The sequence below is a fragment of the Exophiala spinifera genome, assembly GCF_000836115.1.
Source record: "Exophiala spinifera strain CBS 89968 unplaced genomic scaffold supercont1.6, whole genome shotgun sequence".
NCBI classification, from domain to species: domain Eukaryota; kingdom Fungi; phylum Ascomycota; class Eurotiomycetes; order Chaetothyriales; family Herpotrichiellaceae; genus Exophiala; species Exophiala spinifera.
This window is the reverse complement of record NW_015622518.1, coordinates 1,246,001-1,266,786: the sequence shown is the minus strand read 5'-3', so window position 1 is coordinate 1,266,786 and position 20,786 is coordinate 1,246,001. Positions and strand designations below refer to the sequence as shown.

At 51.0% G+C, this 20,786-nt stretch overlaps 5 protein-coding genes across 5 annotated transcripts; 4 read left to right on the top strand and 1 right to left on the bottom strand.

The window, feature by feature from the left end:
- Nucleotides 1–223: 223 nt before the first annotated feature.
- Nucleotides 224–1,771, bottom strand: PV08_08368 (uncharacterized protein; the record flags this gene model as incomplete). Its single annotated transcript, XM_016382694.1, has 5 exons — nt 224–679; nt 802–951; nt 1,058–1,448; nt 1,507–1,654; nt 1,708–1,771. 5 exons carry the CDS (start codon nt 1,769–1,771, stop codon nt 224–226), a joined length of 1,209 nt encoding a protein of 402 aa, XP_016233397.1.
- A 1,184-nt stretch (nt 1,772–2,955) lies between these two features.
- On the top strand, nt 2,956–4,425 carry PV08_08367 (uncharacterized protein; the record flags this gene model as incomplete). The annotated part of the gene is made up of 3 exons (XM_016382693.1): nt 2,956–3,378; nt 3,460–3,615; nt 3,667–4,425. The coding sequence occupies 3 exons, from the start codon at nt 2,956–2,958 to the stop codon at nt 4,423–4,425; spliced, it is 1,338 nt and encodes a 445-aa protein (XP_016233396.1).
- Nucleotides 4,426–5,464: 1,039 nt separating this feature from the next.
- PV08_08366 (uncharacterized protein) lies at nt 5,465–10,656 on the top strand (the record flags this gene model as incomplete). The annotated part of the gene is made up of 7 exons (XM_016382692.1): nt 5,465–6,538; nt 6,585–6,632; nt 6,702–8,198; nt 8,251–8,581; nt 8,638–9,265; nt 9,326–10,226; nt 10,288–10,656. The coding sequence occupies 7 exons, from the start codon at nt 5,465–5,467 to the stop codon at nt 10,654–10,656; spliced, it is 4,848 nt and encodes a 1,615-aa protein (XP_016233395.1).
- Nucleotides 10,657–14,396: 3,740 nt separating this feature from the next.
- Nucleotides 14,397–15,473, top strand: PV08_08365 (uncharacterized protein; the record flags this gene model as incomplete). Its single annotated transcript, XM_016382691.1, has 1 exon — nt 14,397–15,473. One exon carries the CDS (start codon nt 14,397–14,399, stop codon nt 15,471–15,473), a length of 1,077 nt encoding a protein of 358 aa, XP_016233394.1.
- A 1,373-nt stretch (nt 15,474–16,846) lies between these two features.
- PV08_08364 (uncharacterized protein) lies at nt 16,847–20,038 on the top strand (the record flags this gene model as incomplete). The annotated part of the gene is made up of 1 exon (XM_016382690.1): nt 16,847–20,038. The coding sequence occupies one exon, from the start codon at nt 16,847–16,849 to the stop codon at nt 20,036–20,038; it is 3,192 nt and encodes a 1,063-aa protein (XP_016233393.1).
- Nucleotides 20,039–20,786: the final 748 nt, after the last annotated feature.

The window sequence follows — 20,786 nt, the reverse complement described above, 5'->3', positions numbered from 1 at the left end:
ACCACACATATCTCGTCGACACCGGCACGGTATCATGCATCCGTACATGACCATGAGTAACGAGAGTAGCAAGCAAAAACTCATGCGAACAAAAGAAATTCCCAACTTTCGAACCTCCAGCTCAGGCTCTGACTTCTATTCCAACACCTGGATTCATCTTCATCCACCCACTCACCCACCCACCCGTGGGCCACGCCTCTCGTTTGCCCGATTCAACAATACCTTAGTAAGCGGGCATCCGGGCATCTTCTTGACCGCTCATATTCCCCATTCTTCTTCTCTTTCTCGACTCGGCTTTCATCGAGAATCCAAAGACGATGGCCCTCAAGATATCCATGGGATTGAAGACGGTGATCCACGCCCACACGCCCAGCGGACCGCCGTAGTACCCTTCACCACTGTGGCTGTGGCTGTGGCTGTTCGTCTGCATGTGTTGCGGTGCGTACGTCGTCTCGCTGTCCGAGTCTGGAGAGGGGCGAGCTCCCATGTAAGCCAGGGGAAGCGGTCTGGGTTTCGACAGGTCGTACGCCCCGACGTCGTATGCATAGTGGAAGAAGATGCTAAAGGGTACCATCTCGACGCATATGATCATTGTCTGGATTCCAAAGTTGACGTCGGCCCACGTCAGCTTGGACGTTTCTTTGAGGACGTTCGTGGAGCGGAGGATGGTGAACAAGATCTGAACAAAAAAGGCGTACGTTAGCTGGGAATGTTTCGTGAAATTGAAATCCTCTGACCACAGCGACAGATAAACTACCCACAGAGACGGATAGTGAGACTGGAAAGGCCACTCTGACTTACACTTTGAAGAAATGTGAGACCGATGATAGGTTTGAACGCGAGGAACTTGGCGAGAGGTTTGTGCTGTTTCAGGTCGGTCTTCAGTTGGACGTAGAATGTTACCACGGCCACGACGGCCATAGTGATAGAGGCGTAGATTGCGATTTTCAACTGTGCGCGGGCAATTGATAGTTAGTATTGTGGCTGAAGCTTCTCAGGAGTGGCTAGGTAGCAGCTCTCTGCGGAAGTAGAACACTTGGAAGGGCGGTAGACGTACCCAAAGATGAGCAAAGTGCGCATTGTGGCTGGTGAGGCAGTACAAGTTCGCGGCTTGTGTGACGTCCGTAGCGATCGCCACAAGCAGGGCGATGACCGGGTACTGAAAGACCGCGAACCACTTCTTCCTGTACCATTCTAGACCGTCGACTCCGGTTCCACTGTCTTGCCCTCTGCGCTTCTTCTCGGTCACCTTGAGCGCGGCGAAGAAGACGTCTCGAGATGCAGCGCTGGGCGAGACGTATTCGCACAACAAAAGGAAAAAGCTGCCGAGTGCTATGCCTTGGTAGAATTCAAGCCAGGGGGTGATGTATATGTAGCTGTTCGGCTTCGCGATCGAGATCCAGGAGCCAATCGAATATACTGGAATGAGGGTGCAGATCTTCAAAATCCTTGTTCACCTTTGTTAGCAGTCGGATGAGTCGAGATGAAGCGTGAGCAAAGACTTACTTGGTCTGCTCGTTCGGTCGGCTAAAGTGCGTGGCATGTCTGAATATGAGGATCAGAATTGAGAGCGTTGAGAAGGCCACGCATCCACCAGAGATGGCCATGTTGAGCTGATGGAACGTCACGCTGCCAACTAAAGGCTCAGGCGCGTCTGGAAATTGTCAGCGTCTACCCGTTTCCTTGGAGGGGATCTTGGAAGCATACCTGCGACAAAAGACTTCGGCGTGTCACATGTGTGGTTTGAGTTGTCGTGGCCGAAGAGACCCATTGTGAAAGGATGAGTCTTGTGAAGTTGTGAGGGGTAAGGTAGCTGGTTTTGTTGATGTTGAATTGCGAACGAAGGGGCCTTGGGGAGTAGCGAAGAAGTTGTGATGGACTGACGAGAACGAAAGTACACAGGAACTATATAGGCACACTTGACATACCTAGCTATCGACTTACTCTTTCATGCTTCAAGCATTCTCGAGATTGTCAGGCACTTTGCTGAAATTGGCGGAGTTCGCGAAGGGCTGAGATTCTACACAATCGGCCCCTGCTACAGAGGTTGTGGAAACGCGGGACGACCATGCAATCATAGCAGAGGAGCAATGGCAAAGCTACCGCGCAGAGCGAAGATGTAGCGGATGTCCTTACGAAACAAGCGGAAAGGGTTAACGGAAGCATTGAGAGAAAGATCGGCAAGGGTCCTGGACGTTGATTAGAGGTTACATAAGAAATGTGTGAGCTTCAGCCTCGCGAGCACCGCCCTGGACCCACATGGGGCTCTGGGGGCCAGCCTCGCTAGCCTCGAATCGACTTCCTCAAGGGGAAAAGTTCGCGAAGCAGTGGGCGTCATAGTCGACTTGGCTCGTAACTCGCACGAAGAAAGCTTCGCGTGGGAGGCCTGAAACGTAGGCATTCGGACCTCTTTCGAGCACGAGGTGTCCGTAAAGTAGGCTCAGATCCAGCTCGTTTCTCGCATTGCGGCAATGAAGAAAGGAGTCTTTTGTTAACAGGAAGGCTGTGGGCGGGAAACGCCCATAAAAGCCCCGGCACTTCCATTGATGCTGAAAACGAGCTCTATCCGAGGGGAGGTACCAGGAGCTGATCGTTTGAAAGTTCAGTAATGCCCAATGTTGGGAGACCAAGTCGAGACTGCCACCTGTGCAGGCAAAGGCGTGTCAAAGTGAGCAGTCCATTCGAGATGTGGAGGAAAGGGTTTCCGTTAACGGCGCCTAGTGTGATCTGAGGCAGCCGGAATGTGAAAGATGTGCCAAACTCGGTCGCAGGTGTCCGGGTTATCGCGACGAATCCGAGCTCCTGTTCCGTGTTGCAGACCAAGCATCATTTGGTGCAAGCGCGAGCCGAGATCGTCGTCGACGGCGGGATGCTAAGACGCCCACTCCGAGAGGCACAATACCGCATCGCATACCCTGGGCTCAGCCCATGATGTGACTGTGGTGCTTCCACCTAATGAGAAAGGTACGGTCGACAGTCATCACCATCGATCGCGTGAAGCTGATCTCTGCAGATGCCCACATCGCACTGATGCAACATGAGCCTTCTCGACCTCTAAGTGACGAATGGATCCAGCAGGTGCTTTCTGAGTTTTCCCATGTCGTACTTCCGGCGATGCAGCGCACAACAAATTTCGGCTTTTTGACCTTCTTGCCAGCCATGGTCGTCGCAACGGGCCACGATTCTCCCGTAGGACTTGTGTTCCAGGCGATTTCATATGCTTTTCGCTGCACCGGGACAGATGACCCTCTAGCCATGTCGAAACGAGCTATGATATATGGTCGAGGTTTGACTGCTACCAATGCAGCTCTGCGAGAGCCATCCTTGCAAACCAGGGACGAAACGGTCACTGCCGTCTGGCTACTCAGCCTATACGAGGTTAGCAATAGAGCCCTCTTGACTTCTAGCCCTTCAACTCTGGGTAAAGATTTGGCGTGTGGACATTGACAATTCCTCCAGCTCATTGTGGGATCATCACCGCCTCAGTCAAACCTGGGCCCGACAACTTGGAGTGTCCATACCCAGGGCATGGCCACCTTGCTGCGATTGCGTGGCACGAAAGGTTTCAACTCGCCCATTACACGCAACTTGTTCTGGCTATTGTTTAGCTCTGTGGTGAGTACGGTGCGGTAGCAATGTGACAATTCTTGGCTGACCACGTACAAGCAAATCCAGTGTCTCGTGACTGGCAGTTCATGTCCTCCAGGTTCCCTTCACTGGCTTGGGGAGTTAGAGAAGCATGTCGAGGAAGCTGCCATTCCAGTGCTTCAAATGTCATTGTACGGCTGTCATGCTGCCGCGCTGTGTGAGAGAGTCCGAAAGTCTATTGACGATACGGACTCCACTTCGTTGTCGGTAGCGTTGGGGATGCTGGGAGAAATCCAAGATCTTCAAACGGAGTCGTACGAGCAGACGATTCCGCGGGGGGAGAGGTATACGACATCCGAAACCGATCCAAGAACCATTCCTCTACTAGGTCCACGAACGACTTTTGCTCGAACTCTTTTTTGTTCTTATAAGCTCAAGTTTCTGCTGTGTCGCTGGGAACTCTTGAGAAAAGCTCAGGGACTTTCTTCGGGGAGTCTACTTGAAAATCTACACCTGAAATACCGAGAGACCGTCGCCGAGATACGAACTGCTGCAGATGAAATTCTCGCAACCGCCCCTAATATGTTGGACAAGGCTGGTTGTGAGAGCTGGTCGAGCCTGAGCGTTGCGAGTTTCTGGGCAGATGGGATCAGGCTGCTCTGGCCTCTCCGACTATTGGCATTCTTGCCGGTAGCAAGGACGGATCAACGGCGGTCTGCTGCATTGATGCTCCGTGCTCTTCGGGATGCAATGGGATTGCAGCTGGCCACTCAGGATCTTGTCCTAGAGCCTGAGCAAGATCATCCGGCGGCTAGGGCGTTATCAGCAGTGATTTAGACATAGACAGTGCTGTATTGTACACGCAAGCTGCAGAGGACAGGAGCTCAAGGTGAACAACATTGTATGATAAGACACAGGAAGTGGCAGGGTACATTCGAAGCGCGATTTGGTATATCCATGTGGTTGGAGCCGGAGGGACTGAGGTTCTTCCTAAGATGGAGGAAAACTCAACCTATTGTAACTTTGTGTATATGGCGTGGGAGCCTTATCTTGGTCTCCTTGGACGTACGGAGAAGCTAGAAACCCTATGGGGCTTTCAGGGGTAGCTGTAGGATTGATATTGTACAGATCCCTTACTGTACTTTTGCATTCACAAGTACAATTGTCCACACGTACCTAGGTATTCTCCACTCGGCTTGATGTGCCGCTGCTTCCGGGATTGTAATTTGTATGGAGTCATTATCCACTGATCCGCCAACAGCCGAACCCTCTCTCTCGCCTCACCACCCCGCGAAAGGTCCCAATTCCCATATGTCTTCCTGTCCAACTTGTTACATGTTGCTGCGCTCCCGATTCATATCACACCAGTACGCCTCCGATTCGGAGTATAGGCTTTCGATGAGCACCGTGTCCTCTGATAGAGGTTTTGTGGGGTTTCAACTTATCATTAAGGGGCTTGCAGCACCGGGCGTCTCAAACCCCTGCAGCAGCTTGATAACCACATTTGTGGCGCTCTGCTAGTCTGAAGAGAACGTACAGGTGCACACACCGTTCTATGTGACTCTCTTGAGGCGCACCCAGTGCTAATTTCGGCTTCGATGGAATGCAACCCAATTCTTGCCTTACTTACAGTAGGGCATCACCGGTTTACTGCGACGCTTTGTATGATGGAAACGCCACATTACTTCAACTGCACGCTTGTAGTTAACCATGCCGAGAGGGAGCAGGGGAGCTGTGGAGAGTACAGGAGGTGTATCTTCTCCAGTTATACCATATATGGTGGCTAGTCGACATAATCTGCGTGGAATGCCAATTGTATCTTCACAAGTGTCTGCGCTCACGAGGCATTGCATCTTCACCAATCTGCCACAGAAACATGGGGATTCCTGGATTTGACGATGAAGAACGCCCTCTTACTGCCGCTGCAGCCAAGAGGGAGATTGAAGCCATCCGTGTAAAGCATGGCATTATCAGCGACGACGATGAAGCGGAAATTCGACAGTGGGAGGAAAGGCCTCAAAAAAACTATCGTACCATGGCGGGTAGTCTCAGAGAATCAAGTGCCGGGCATGCGAAAACGTCAGTTCAATCCTCATACCTCGGAGTTCGATATACTAACGTCGGCAGCGTTTCCGAGCAACTCTACTCATCCAAATTCCGATTCATTCATGAACTACTTCAGAACGTAGATGACTCCGAGTATGCGGAGCATGTCAGGCCTTCTGTGACATTTCGAATCCAACCAAGACAGTTGATCGTCGAGTCCACCGAAAAAGGCTTCACACTGGAGAACGTCATTTCTATCTGCAGTGTCGGCAAGAGTTCCAAGGCACGCGTCATTGGCACTACTGGTGAGAAAGGGCTGGGTTTTAAATCGGTCTTTGGTATTGCTGACTATGCCCACATCAAATCCGGCCATTGGTCTTTCGGTTTTAAACACAGAAAAGGCGAAGATGGTCTGGGGATGGTTGCACCACTCTGGATTGATGACACAGCTCCGTTGTCCAAAGGAATCGGGACAAGACTCACACTGCGGTACTCTGATCACAGCACCAACTTTGCTGGGCGCCTCGTCTCCGAGTTTGAAAAGATCCCCAAAACTATTATGTTCGCGTTGCGCCAGCTCAAGAAACTGGAGGTGTTCGTGGATTGCGTCGATGGTCGTTCAGATCGGCTCAAACTTGAGAAGCCTAGGCATCTATACCCTTATAAAATGCGTATCGAGACCACTGTTGAGGGCAACTTTGGCGCCCACACATCGGGGACAACAGTGCTCAGACTGCTCACTACCAAGGTCAGGGATCTGCCCTGTGACGATCGTGAGAACAGACACCCCAAAAACAAAGTTACCGTGGCGTTCGAAGTTGGACATACTGGTCGGCCTGTTATCACGACCAGTGGACAGCATGTATTTGCATGTCTTCCAGTGGAGTCCATTCCGCAACTCCCTGTACGTGACTTGTATATTTTTCACCGTTTAATGCTAACGAAATCAGTTTCTCATCAACGCGGACTTTGTCCTCACGGCTAGCCGAGAGCAAATCGTTATTGGCAATGCCAGGAATGAGGCGTTGTAAGGCGGAATTTCGGCCTCGTTCGCTGGTTTGGTGAAGCAAGTATTAACCCGCGGCGACCCACTGGAGTTCAAATGGATGCGCTATCTCCCTAAACCACCCATGACAGGGTTTTGGGAACATCTATGGGAAGACGTCTGTCTCACTCTCGAGGACGAGAAGGTTTTGCGGTCAGCCCAGGGTAAATTGCACACGATTGCGCATGTGAAGAGTTTACCCTCATGGTTCATGTTTGAGGATGAGCCACTCGTGGCAGACACACGCGATGATATCTATTTGTCAAAGAAGTATGAATCTGCCGATACAAGAATTTTGAAGAATCTCGGCCTCGAGCAAATCTCGCAAACGCAAATTTTGAGGAGAATAAAGCTGGCCATCCCGTTTCACGACAAACCACTGGATGACCCATGGCATACAGCATTCTCCGAACTTGTGGAGAAGTTGCTCGAATGTTCAGATACCGAGGAAAAAGTGAAGGATCTACGAATAATTCCCTTGAAAGATGGTCAGTGGGTGTCATCAGCGTCCCGGTATGAGAATCCCGTGTACTACCCTTATCTCATCGACGAAGGCAACATAAAGATAGAGATACCTGACGGCCTTGGACTCCAGAAAGTTCACGAGACGGCTGCTGGTGATGGCGAGCGTAGAAAGCTCTACAATCATCTAGGGATCTCGGATTGCCCCCCTGATGTTGTAACAAAGAAAATACTACATGCGCACGCGTCCTGGGAGAGGGTGATTTGCGAGGGGGACGGAGTCGTGCACACCTTTCAGACGGATCTCGAGATCCTTTTTTGGTTCAATGAAATGCCAAACAAGAACAGCGCGATACTCGTCAGCAAAAATGAGAGGCTATATCGCGGGCACTTCTTGTTCTTTCCTTCGAAAGATAAGTTCGACGCAGAGGAACTTCTTGCTAAGACTCAGCACCGAGAGTGGGGTGATTACGGGATACTTCACGAGGAGTACATGAAATCAAAGGTTTCTAGTCGCATAAAGTCTGGGTTGACCTGGATGTCTTACCTGGAAAACTGTGGGGTTAAACACTTCCCTGATCTCACTCAAAAGGACTCCTCTGGATGGAAGCTCCATCCTTTGATGACCCTGATTGCGAGGGATAACCCCGACAGCTTTGTCGCAAACCTCCACGCACATTGGTCTCAATACTGCGAAGAAGCATCAAGAATTACAAACGACTTGTTGGATATTCAAGTGCCGTGTTTATACAACACTACGGAAGTGCTTCGCCGCACTATTCTGCCCACTCATGAGCTAAGGGGAAAGAGTCGAGATTTGAACCTAGAAAGGCGCTTACCACTTCTGAAACTACCTACAGAATTTGACCCTAAGCAACCTGATGATTGGTTCTTTTTGAAACAGTTTGGCGTTATTTGTGGAATTGAACTCGAATTTTATCTGAGAGCTCTGGAATCTTTGGCTGATTTAGCAGAGATGAATGTGATACAGACTTGTGGCAGTATCTACGGGGGCATTGCACAAACAGCGTCCATCAACGAAACGGAATCTATTCAGGTAAAACATGCTGATCTCACTCATATAGAGAGACATCACTAACTTGGCATAGCAAAAATTCGCCGAGCAGTCATTGATTCGTGCGACATCAATGAAGGAAGGATGGTACAAGTCGAGTGATTGTATTTGGGAAGGCCCCGCCTTTCTGCATACCAAGCAGCGATTGGGTCCACTGTATGGCGACGATAAATATGCTAGCAAATTCTTCACCAACATTTTGAACATGCGAGATGTGAATCATGACGACCTAATTGACGAACTCAAACTTCTCGCGACAGAAGCCAGAGACGGGCCACACTCAACGAAGGACAGAGCGGAAAAAATCTATACGGCTCTCGCGGGGATAGCAATCTCTGAGCCTATAGTCGAGACAATTCGGTACAGTCGTCTCTGAGAGAAAAGTGTTGGCCTCTTCCTCTAACACGCTACTTCAGGAGAGAATTCAGAGACCATAGTTTGATCTATACTGATCAGACGTGGCGGAAATCTACAGAATGCCTGTGGAACTGTACAGTCACCATCCCCGGGCGTGTACCACTGGACGAGATGTTCCCTCAGCTTCAGAACTTCTTCGTGGACAAAGTGGAGGTTTTGCCTCTAAAAATCGATATGCTGATCGAAGACCTTGTAAAGGCGGTGGAGGAACAGCGCACTGACTTCCAGAAGGTCAAGCAAATTATCCTTGCCATAGGCCAATTGCTGGCCTCAGATGACGCGATAGATCTCAACGAAGATCTCAACGAGGACCAAAAGAGGACCTTGAATGAACTCGCGTGGCTGCCCGTCAGTGGTCCTGGCGGGTTGAAACTGGTTTCTCCAGAGTCTAAGGAGACTTTTGCCATCAATGACCATCAACGATACGGCGAGCTCTTCGAAAATAGAGCCGATATCGTAGCCTTTGGCTATGAGCAGATCTCTGAGTTGCATCGACTGTTCTGGACCCTGGATCTAGAGGATCGTTATATATCAGGTCTTGTATATCACGGTAAGACGACGACTGAGGGTGACCCAAAGCTAGACCAAGCTCTTGGACAATATATCAGAGACCGCGCATACGCCCTGTCATGGTGAGTTTTATGAGTCTTGCGTCTTATCACGCGACCGGAATATTCCTGACATTTTACTAGCTGTGCCACGTACTACAATAGCGGTGAGTACTATAATCGAAACACGTGGATGCATGAGGCATTGTTGGCTGCAAAAGTATTCGTTTGCGACAAGGTGTGGGCAAATCTCTGTCTCCCCCTCCCGGAGGACGCGGAGGATATCATTGTTCCGAGTGATCAAGTTGTGGCGGATGTCGGCCTCGTTGACGAAGGGCTGAAGATCTGCATGCCGAGCAGCAAGGACAAGATTTATTCCTACTTCCAAACAGAGCTCCCGGAGGCACTGTTTTCTCTTTTTAAACTCGAGAAGGAATTGGCGGTGAAGGCGATATATCGCATCTTGAATAACCAGCGGAGACCTCTGAAAGCTATCATGAGGGAGGAAGACATACCAGAGTATTCCTGGTTCAAGAAGTATCCACCTCTGCTGCAGGAAACCCCATTCGCCCTTCGGGACGATGCAGAATCTCGCAGCAGTAGCTCAACGCCCATGTCACCAACGGTCGTCTCGTCTGCTGGTTCATCATTAGCTGACTCCGATGGCGCCTGCGATGACGATGACGACGAGGAAGAGGAAGAGGAAGAAGAGGAAGATGAGGTCGTCACTCGGGCCGATCACAGAAGCACAGCGGAAAATCTCGGTGTTGAGAAAAGCGTCCCTTTTCCAGCTCAAACACAGCTAAATCTTCGCCAACGAGAGGAACCGTACAAAAAGCTACTGAGAGAAGTGATACGCCAAGCAAAGCAAGGTCGACCACCTCAAAGGGCCGGGCAGCGATCACTCGAAGAAATCAACGAGGATCTGGACACAATGCAGGCGCTGGACGAATCGGAGTACGAAGCGTTCCGTCGAGCTTTTGGCGGGACCGGATACGGCAATTTCGAAGAGAACACCCGCATGGGCGCCGCGGGAGAACTATATGTAAGTCCCTGAGAGTGAGCGATACGGGGCAAGCGATCTCGCTGACTTGTGGACGAACCAGGTATTTGAACTTTTCAAAGCTTGGGGAGTAACAGATTTCGGTATCGACAACTGGCAAAGTTCCATCCGCCACCACGTAAACGTTCTTCCAGAGTACGCCGCTGAGGCAGCCTGGCACGGGCGTGAACAGTCGGACATCATGTACGAAGGCAGTTGTGCGCAGCTGAGGCGTCTTCTCCGAAAAAAGACGATATTCCCTTGTCCCGGCTGGCTTTGTTCCGAGACGTCGTCGACTCCGGTGAACTATCACATCGAAGTCAAGACGACATCGGGTTCGTGCAACACCCCGTTCTTCATCAGCAACAAGCAGTATGAGCTCATGGAAACAAACGCATATCCACCCGGCTCGGTGACGCCCCCACGAGACTAGACCTGCCACCAGAGATTCACTCCAGACAGCGCCTAAAACCCTCTGACGGAGAAGAGGGAATCTCTCACCTCTCAGAGAGTTTGACACTGAGCAGCTGCTGGGAATGATAGGATGGGTATTATGCAATCGCTTGAGGACCGCCGAACGGATATGATAAAGCTACTCTCACATAGCCTGTACAATACTATTAATACGGCAAAGGAGCTCGTACAATCATTATCTAACTTTACAATCTGCAGCGTCTACTTGCTAGACTAGCAAGAGCTCGCACCACCTGATAATTTGCTTCCGCTATTCGCATACTGGTGCCTCGAGCCTAAGTAGGTGTATCGTCAAGGCCTGACAGGGTGATAAACCACAGCTGGTATATCCACAACCGTGGCGACAACCTTTTTCCTGTTTCGTCGTTGATAGAGCCGCAAGCATCCGCCTAGCACGAGTAATGCCAGAAAGCCAACAGCAGCCCCTATGATGATAGCCTTATGACGTGAGATCCAGTTGTTTGCATTGTCTATGCTGCTATTATCACTAGACGATTCCGAACTGGTTGCTGGAGGGGAGGTCGAAGAAGAGGTCGAAGAAGTGGGAGTAGCCGTGGGAAGAGAGACTCCAAGACTTGCAGCACAGTCTTGTAAGCTTTGTCCCTACATGACTCAGGTCAGCCTTGTTCAAAAAGCACTCCAGCGCAAGAGAGGTAGCAACTATGTTAGATAGCAACTGGTAAGAAGGTAAGAGAAGTACTCGAGAACTTACAGCGTTACAACAGTTCCCTTCAATGTCGGCACAGACTTGCCCAGCCGGGCAATAATATCCGTTTGAGCAGCAGGACTGTAAGAGAAATCATACTATGAGTCGATGATAGTCAAGCCATGAAAATGACCAAGTACATACCTCACCGGCACTGGGATTGTAACAAGTCAATCCGACACACGGCACATTCCCTGCTCCAAAGCACTCTGTACACGAACCCGAACATCGTTTACCGAGAATATTATAACGGGGAATGATGCTTGTGGAATTGTCCAACACCCTGTAGTTTGCTACTACCTTGCTCCCCAGCAGACAGAGAACGAGAAAGATGGTGATGATATTCAGCTGCATTGCGAACGAACAGTGAATGAAGCTCGAGACTCAAGCCAAGAGTATTCGAGCTTGATATTCCTTTTGCTGCGGGAATGAGGCTGAAGGAAAGAGGGCGAGGTGGCAGAGGAGAGGCAGAGGAAATTAGGGGTAATATAGCATGCCTGGCAAAGCTTGCTCTCATCGGTTCAAAGAAACACATCACCTGTCTGAGTCGGCCTCAAGACCGGTTCGCCTAGCTGTCTTCGTATCAAGCAGCGGCATGCATGCAGTGGCTGAGTCTCAAGACCGACAAGGTTCAGAAGATGAAGACCACATGAATGAAGGCGGCTTGAAGCCATAAGGCTGAATCTATGTCAAGACACGAGGTCTTCACTTCCCGAGTAGGAAATTGCACCGGGCAAAGTTCTAGTACCTTTGGGAACGACCTTCGCGCCACGGCCCTGACGTCTTAATCGGGAAGGGCGGTATTGAGCGAGTTGGTTCGGATATCCTGCCGCATGCCTTGCAATACGGGAGTCCTACTAGTAAGTAGGTCAGGGATGGCAATACTGACCACTAGCAGGACGTTATCGACTCAGAAATTGTTCGGCGGCGCGCTCGTGTTCTATGTCGCCATTGTCTAGGTACTAGTTAGTGAAGTTGCCTTTTCCTCGGGTGGAGGTGAGTGATGGCTGGACAATTCGGCCGCAACCTGCGGCCGGCTTCACATCTCTGACCGGTGATCGCAGTTTCCCCAAAATATTGATGCGTGCCAGAGTGCTATCATGATGGTCACCACCAGTAGTATTGCAACGTTCTCGCGTCAAGTTCGAGTACGGATACCGCCTCCACGAACCGGGAGAGGTGCCGTCAACTGACAGGTCTTGGCTCTTGTAACAAGCATTGCCCAGCAGAGTGTTAACAAGGCTTGAAGCGAAGAATGGTGGTTGGGCTGTATGCAGTCTCCCCCGCCGCTCTTCACCAACAAACGGAACGGCCCCACCCATATCCGCTATGTATCTCTAGTCGTCGTGGTCTATGTGTGACAGTGGCGTACCGTAGCGGAAGATGAAATTGAGGTATGCAGAATTGTTTGTCTGGTGTACCTTTGGCTCTTCGATATACCACGGAGGCAGTGAGCTTTCAATGCGGTCGTCCGGGCGTTGCGATCGTCCGCGTCGCGATGAGCTGCTACCATTGTGCTCTGATACAAGTCCCGGTGCCTTCAAAGGTACCGCCACGTGCATAGGGGAGGGCAGGGATGTATGTGGAGGCCTACTTTCCGTTTCTGCAGTCTGGAACATTGACATAAAAATAGCTCTGCGATATCTCCTTTTGTCCATGCGTCTTATATTTTTTCAGGGCTTCGGAGGACCCTGGCCATTGCTAGAAATTGTGGAGTGTCAAAGTACGACCAGTGTCGGTGGATCTAGCAATAACTTTCGACCTGCCACCCGTATCCATTCTCCTGGATGATTCCAGAACTCTCTGGAAGCGCGAGGCAGACTGTAGCAGAGATGAAGTGTCCGATACGGGTGACGAGGTCATGCGTAGTACTTGAATAGAAATTGAAACGAGAGGTCATAGACTGGCTTTTCTGACACGTTGGACTGTTTGTAAACGGGGGCCAATTGGAATGAAAGGGGAGCACAGGTAACAGTCAGGCTGAATGTCGTGAGGGAGAGCTTCTCCGCGACTATCGTATTCAATCAGGCTGGCATGCATCAAAGCCTGGTCTAGAACCCGTATTCGCTTCACCTTGCAGGGCTGCGGGTGTTGATCCCTCGGGCGACTTCCCTCTTTTGGGTGCTTCGCGCAACTTCCTCATCCTGGAATAGCATGGATTACATCAGTAGACCTTCTCCCTCGCTACTTGACTTACGTAGGTCCTTACCACACCTTACAGTACGAATACAAGTCCCTTTCAACCGTCTTCTCTCGCCAACAAGGCCTCCAGCGGCCTGTCAAGCTTAGACTATGCTGCTCTGGAGCCAGGAAAGGATTTTTCTGTACTCGAGAGTCCAATGGTGGTCACGAAAGCGAAGCTGCGGACTGCACAATCTGGTCGTGTTTTCCCGACACGCAAACAATTCACACGACGATGCTGTTGAATAGTTGCAAATCTGCGTCTGCGGTTCTGCCTGTATGTCTGCGACTCAGGCTCAACATATCATACAAGCCTACCCACCGAACTAGCCTTGCAGGGATCAATGAGAACACGAAGCTGCACTCTCCCAGTTCTCTAAGTCCCTACAAACGTTAGGCGCTCCCGCGGGGAAACGTGGCTGGGCCTGATGCCAGCCTCCTGGTCGAAACTGGAACCCGGCAGAGCGGTAAGTATATGCGAGCACACTCCCTCTGTACTAAGTCTCGATGGCCCACGAGGCCATCAAAAACAGCTGGTCCTTGACTCTGCCCCCATCCACACCGCAAAATCCGTAGACGGCCCTTCATTGATCTAGCATTGTCTAGAGGTTCGACCCAAACACTCCATCAAAGATTATCAAATGGCGCCAGATTCAACGCAATGTGTGAAGCTCGATAACATCCCCCTGAACTGCTCAACGTATTCCCTCTGTGCCGAAGCCGTAACGCGCTATCCCCATTGCCCAGTCAAGGAGGATTTCTGCATACGAGCTGATTCGGATGTTATCGGTCTGGGGGTAAGAAACTCTACCATGACGACAAGGGGAGTGCTAAACGGAGAGCGTATGGTGCAGGTCCTTATTGCGTTTGTGTTAAGCGCAGCATTTGCATTGGTCACAGCCTACCTTTCTCTCAGCTTGCAACTCATTCACTTCTTTGAGGCAAGGCATACTGCTGAAACCTTCGAATCAGCCGTTGATTCGAAAACTATCAAGAACGCCGTCCTTGTTACTTTGAGATATCTCTATTCATTGTTCAGGTATGCTTTTTGTAGGAATGGGGTCCGTCGTGACGGCACATTGTCGCAATCAGAACGCCAACGTCTTTATAAATTCTGCGAGGATTTCCTTCTTACTCTCAGCGACCAGCAATTGGTCACCGGGATCGCGATACTAGTTGCAGGATGGATTAATCGCAAAACCTCGACAGTCTATCAATTTGAGATGGTCAACGCCCTGGCATGGATGTCTTCTGACGTCCATCTTCTCACCGTCGGGCAGCTCCGTGCATTTTTCAGGAAGAATCCTCTTGCGAAACATTGGCGGGCAGCCGGAATGTTCAGCACCTTTGTGCTGCTCTTCGTTGCCAATTTCTATCGAGGTCATGTCGATTGGTATTCGAACTTCCACCACCCCACCCAGTGCCTGATTGACGACGTGAACCGCTCTGCAAGCTACATTCGCGGTAGTGCAGCGGAGAATATGCTCATATGGGGGTTACTGCTGTTTTACAGTTATGCTCGAGGCATCATCCCGTTGTACTACGATACAGACAAATGGCGGGACCGGCTTCTCTCATTGCGCGAGGGTTACTTGAGGGACAATCGGCGCGTCTCATACATCAGATTAGCGCTCCTTGATATTTTTTGGATTGTCTCCAGCGAGGTCTTCAATGTTATCATCGTCCAGACGTTCTGGTTTAGCTATGGTAATCGGAGCATTTGGTGTGATCGGATCCTTGCTCTTTCCTACGGTGTTCTTGATGCTGAAGATAGCGCTTGGGGGCTAGGCGAGATCGTGCCTTTATTTCTTCTTGCGCTCCCAGTACTAAACTCCCTGGATTTTTTTATTTGGATTCACAAGCCTACCAGTGAAGAAGCTGTTGGTTAGGCGGGGGAATCTTGAGATGACAATCTCTCTGGAAGCGGAACTTCGGTCTAGCGAGCGACGGACAATCAGTCTCGTCTCGATGCACAGCGGGGAAATGTATAGCTTTCGTGAGACCATTGTGTCACCCTTGTGAGGCTGGACGCAGATGCTTGCCACAGGAGCAGAGGTCTCGGCTTCTCCAAGCATTTGTCGGGAAAAGTGTATTGATACTGATATACGTCTTCAGCTGCGGGAACTTTGGCAGGATACCATATCATATTCCACACCTTTAGGAAGTGACCGAGGCCGAGTAAGCTACAAAAGCCAGAACAATAAAAGAACGCAAAGTACTCATCTCAAGTTATCCCTAATTGGCGTGTCATGTCTCGTCCTGCTCAGGTTGCGAGGTAGGAGGTCAAGTGATCGAGCGCGCAGGCGAGTCATGCCATTCTTTTCCGGGCCACCCGTTGTGTACAGTACGGAGTTGGTTTATACCGACTCGACCTTAAGTGCCCTGGTGGTCATAAATGGTGGGAGATACGACGCTTGTTGGTTCAGTTTGCCCAACGGTGCGGACACGAACCCTAAGCCTCTGATAGAGCGATTGATGGCGCGTTCGGCCACACGAGAAAGCGGGGGGCTTATGCATTCTCTGCAGCGTCGACGACTTCGAAGGAAATCTGCAGCTTCTCTTCCAATCAATGGTGTTGATGGCGCATGCGTGTCATCGTTGACCGTTCCAGACGCTCGACTAGTTCACCATCCAGCTAAAGTTTTTTTCAGGTCACTGGGCTGGTGCAAATTTTTCCGTCGTGTCCTCACAGTTCTGGTGGCTTGAAGCTTCAGGGCAAATACGAGGACAAGGACCATCGGTACCTAGGCAGGCAAAACATGGTGTCTCAGGCTCTCTGGTGCCGTGATCCACCTCTGCTCCATCTTCTCCCAAGGATGCTGCCTCATGGCTTGTGCTGATCCCCATCGCCGTGGTGCACGGCGAGATCTGCACCTCAACGCAGAAATTTCCTCCGCAGCGGCTCCATAGTTGCATGTCACGACAAAACCATCAACAAGTGAGTGTGCTTTGGCATTATTGTCGGTGGCACAAGTCAAAATGTGCTCGCCTGCATGAACAGGGAACAAGCTCCCTCTTCACAATCCTTCCGCAACCCGCGTCGTTCTCTTGTGCTCGCACCCTTAACCGGGTCCTCCCTCACTCCCGAAACGTTCTTCTCGCTACGGCGTCGATTCCCTCATCCCCGGCTCCTCTCGCGTCACTCGAAGCACACACGATGGCCCACATTTAGAGGTTCCCCTCGACGCCTCCCGTAAGAGCTGGTGTTGTGGTATTCGCGGCCTCAGTGGAGGACATGATAATAAGCTTATGAGCCTGCAAAATGTCGACAACCGGCCCTGGCAAGCAACTCGCTCGCCACAGCTCGAACTTTTCAAAAGCTCGGCCGAGCCCGATGCCTGCCTCTCCTTCGAGGGCTTCTCAGAGCGATCGAAGTATAGAGGAGAGCAGCCCTCTGGCCGTCTCGGATCGGCCTCATACTACACGACGGAGTAGAGCCAGCTCTGCATCTAGCCAGCCAGCCTCCAGGACACCGGCACGGTCCTTCTTTCGTCGGTCCTTCCATGGCCAGCTGGATCCCGCCCAGTACTCCTCTTCCGCTGACCTCAAAGACCAAACTGCGGAGCTGGCTGCGATTGCTGTCTCTGACAATATCTCGTTCCTAGGAAGCTCCCCTCGGAGCGACGCATCTTACTCTGATGACGGCCACCCTGATGTTATTGAGGAAGTCTCTGAGCCCGTCTCACCGCAAGGCTCTGATGAGATGGTGGCTGATGAAGCAACTCAGTCCGGTCTGACGATGTTGATACAAAATTACGCTGAGCAAGACGAGGTGGAACATCAACATCAGAACGGTCTACAGGGATCTCACGAAGATCCAGCAGCTTCTTCGAGTATGGCCAGGGTCTCCCCGCCCGACGAGCAGACCGCGCTGCTCGGAGATCGGAAGAGTTCGGTACAGTATGGAGAGCTCAGTGACATTGAAAGCCAGAAGACACACCATCGACGTCTGCAACAAAAATGGCACAGCTCAGTTGCACGAGCACGGTCGTGTCTGTATCTGCTCTCTCACCCAAAGGCCTGGAACCCACGCACGATATATCGAGAGGTCGTAGTCCATCCGGCCAGTCTCTTGCCAGCCGTCTTCTTGGGCCTGCTACTAAATATATTGGATGCCTTGTCTTACGGCATGATTCTCTTCCCTTTGGGCCACGCAGTCTTCGAAAGCCTGGGATCCGATGGTATATCCATGTTCTATGTCAGCACCATTGTGGCACAGGTCGTCTACTCCTCGGGTGGGTCGATCTTTCGAGGCGGCATTGGATCAGAAATGATCGAGGTCGTCCCCTTCTTTCACAAAATGGCGTTCACGATACTGAGTAAGGTTGGCGAGGAGAACCCAAAATCCGTGTTGGCCACCACTATATTGTCCTTTTCGATCAGTGCCGTCCTTACCGGCGCTGTCTTTTTCCTGATGGGTGCGTGCAGGCTAGGGTCTCTGATTGGATTTTTCCCGCGACATATCCTCATCGGCTGCATTGGTGGTGTGGGCTGGTTCCTGGTTGCAACCGGCGTCGAAGTCTCTGCCCGTTTAGCAGGAAATCTCGAGTACAACCTTGACACCGTCAAACAACTGCTCAGGGGAGACACAATTCTCCTCTGGACTATCCCATTGTTGCTTGCCATTGTTCTGCTCGTTGTACAACGCTTTGTAAAGTCCAATCTTTTGGTGGGCGGTTATTTCATTTCGGTGGCTGCTATCTTCTACTTTTTCAAATTCGCTCTGGGGATCCCCATGGACACATTCCATTCTCAGGGATGGGTGTTTGACCCACCACCGGCTGGGAATCCTTGGTACCACTTCTACACGCTCTACGATCTCAAGGCGGTCCATTGGGGTGCTTTAGCCGACACCATTCCCGCCATGTTTGCCCTGACATTCTTCGGTATTTTACATGTGCCGATCAACGTGCCAGCATTGGGCATTTCCACGGGCGAGGACAACCTGGATGTCGATCGAGAACTTATCGCCCACGGTGTCTCCAACTGTATCAGTGGGCTGTTTGGCAGTGTGCAAAACTATCTCGTATACACAAACAGCCTGCTCTTTATGGACAGTGGAGGCAGCGATCGGCTCGCAGGGCTGATGCTTGCAGCTGCCACCTTTGGAGTTCTCTTGGCTGGGCCCACCATCATTGGTTACATCCCTATCATGGTAGTCGGGGCATTGATTTTCCTCTTGGGCATCGAACTGCTTGAAGAAGCCCTTGTTGGGACTTGGGGTAAGGTGCACAAACTGGAATACGCCACCATTGTGATCATTGTGGTCACGATGGGTGTCTGGGACTTTGTGGTGGGCATCTTGGTGGGTATACTTCTTGCAGCTGTCAGCTTTGTCGTGCAGACCTCACGCAGGACGGCCATACGAGCAACATACTCCGGCCAGGTGGCAAAATCTCTTGTCCGGAGGCCACCGGTCCAGCTGAAATTCCTCAAGGAGACTGGCCAGCAGATCTTCCTCCTGAAACTGGCAGGCTTTCTCTTCTTCGGCACCATTGTGGGAGTAGAGAATCGCATACGAGCACTTCTGGCCGACGATGCCTTCAGAGACCGCCCTCTACGATTTTTGATTTTGGACATGGGACAGATCAACGGTATCGACTTCTCAGCCGCCGAAGCGTTCACCCGCATCAATAGATTGTTGCAGAAACGTGCAGTTCGATTTATCATCAGTGGGTTGGATGTCGAGGGTGAGGTGGGACAAGCCCTGCGGAATGTTGGGCTGTTCGCAGAAGATTCAGAGGTGGAAATTTTCGCAGATCTCAACGATGCGCTCGTGCATTGCGAAAACGAGTTGTTGACGGCCTTGTATCGTCAACAGGAGCATCGTCGCACTAGACGTAGTGCCTCGCATCTCGACGTCCCACGCAACCGAGCAAGTCAGGAGCTTTCACAATCCTACAAGGCTGAGTTTATGGGTAGCTCCCCTCGTCGGAACCTACTCCATCAGGTCGCGCAGACCACTCTCGATGAAGATACTACGAGCGTGCACAAGTGGCAATCTTTTAAGCAGCCGCTACCTCTCTTGTTGCATATTTTCGCAGATGTATCCGACAAGACTGAAGATTTCTGGTTCCGTGCGATGGGTTACTTTGAAAGAGCCACCTGGCCTCAAGGCTCGGTACTCTTCCGTGTAGGAGACCGAGCTTCAGCATTTTACATGCTAGAGGAAGGATTGCTGCGGGCGGATTATGACCTCCCGCAAGGGAAGTACTCTGAACTCATCGTGGCAGGCAGGCCTTGTGGCGAACTCCCATTCTTCTCGCAGACGACACGGACCGCGACCATGGTCGCGGAAAAGGATTGCGTTCTGTGGTTGCTGGATGAACAACGATGGCACGAGATGCAAGCACGAGATCCCGACGTCGCACGAGAATTGCTGATCATCAGTCTCAAACTCACCAAGGAGAGAATGGATGCGATTACATCCTACATCCTGACCACCGCTGGTTGATCGCGGCAAGAATAGTAACCTTCCACTCGCCTCAAGTCTGATATATGTTGTGTTTGGATATTTCATATGGCCGAGGTGGCTCGAGTGGTATATTGTTTGATGACGAATGTAATCGGTCTTTTTTTGACTCGGATTCCCGGCTTGCGAAAGCATTTCAACATGAGTTCCAGATGAGATGAGGACACCACGGCGAGACGATACTGTATAGTTAGATATTTTGGATGACTAAAATGACCCCAAAGTGCACGGGGTGTCATGTTTCTATTCTGTTTCCACGGCTTTTGTCACATGCTGGCGGGTCTGGGAATGACTGGGTCATGCAGCAAGCGTTATGGGTGCTGTAACAAGTGGAGTTTGGACTTTTTTTTGGGGGCTATTGTTGAAGGAACATTTGCCCTCTCCCCTGCGCTGATTGATTAATCAATCCCTGGGCGTCCGACGAGAGTGCAAACGAGGGATGTTGAGGCTTTGGATAGCATAATAATATGACCCGCGACCCGACATCAAGCAAACTGTCCTCAAATTCTAAACCGAGACAAGTCTCTTCTTGGCTCCGGTTGGGCCCCCTCACAGGAAGGATCGTTGATTATTGAAACGATGGCATCCCATCGCTGATCGTGTCATCAGAATACATACTGTGACGATTTGATGGGTGCCAGTGGCATTGGCTGGCGCATTGTTACAGTATTTCTGTTAGGGGGGCCGTCTGAAGGCCCAAATGCAGAGGCGGATCGATCCTCGATTTGAA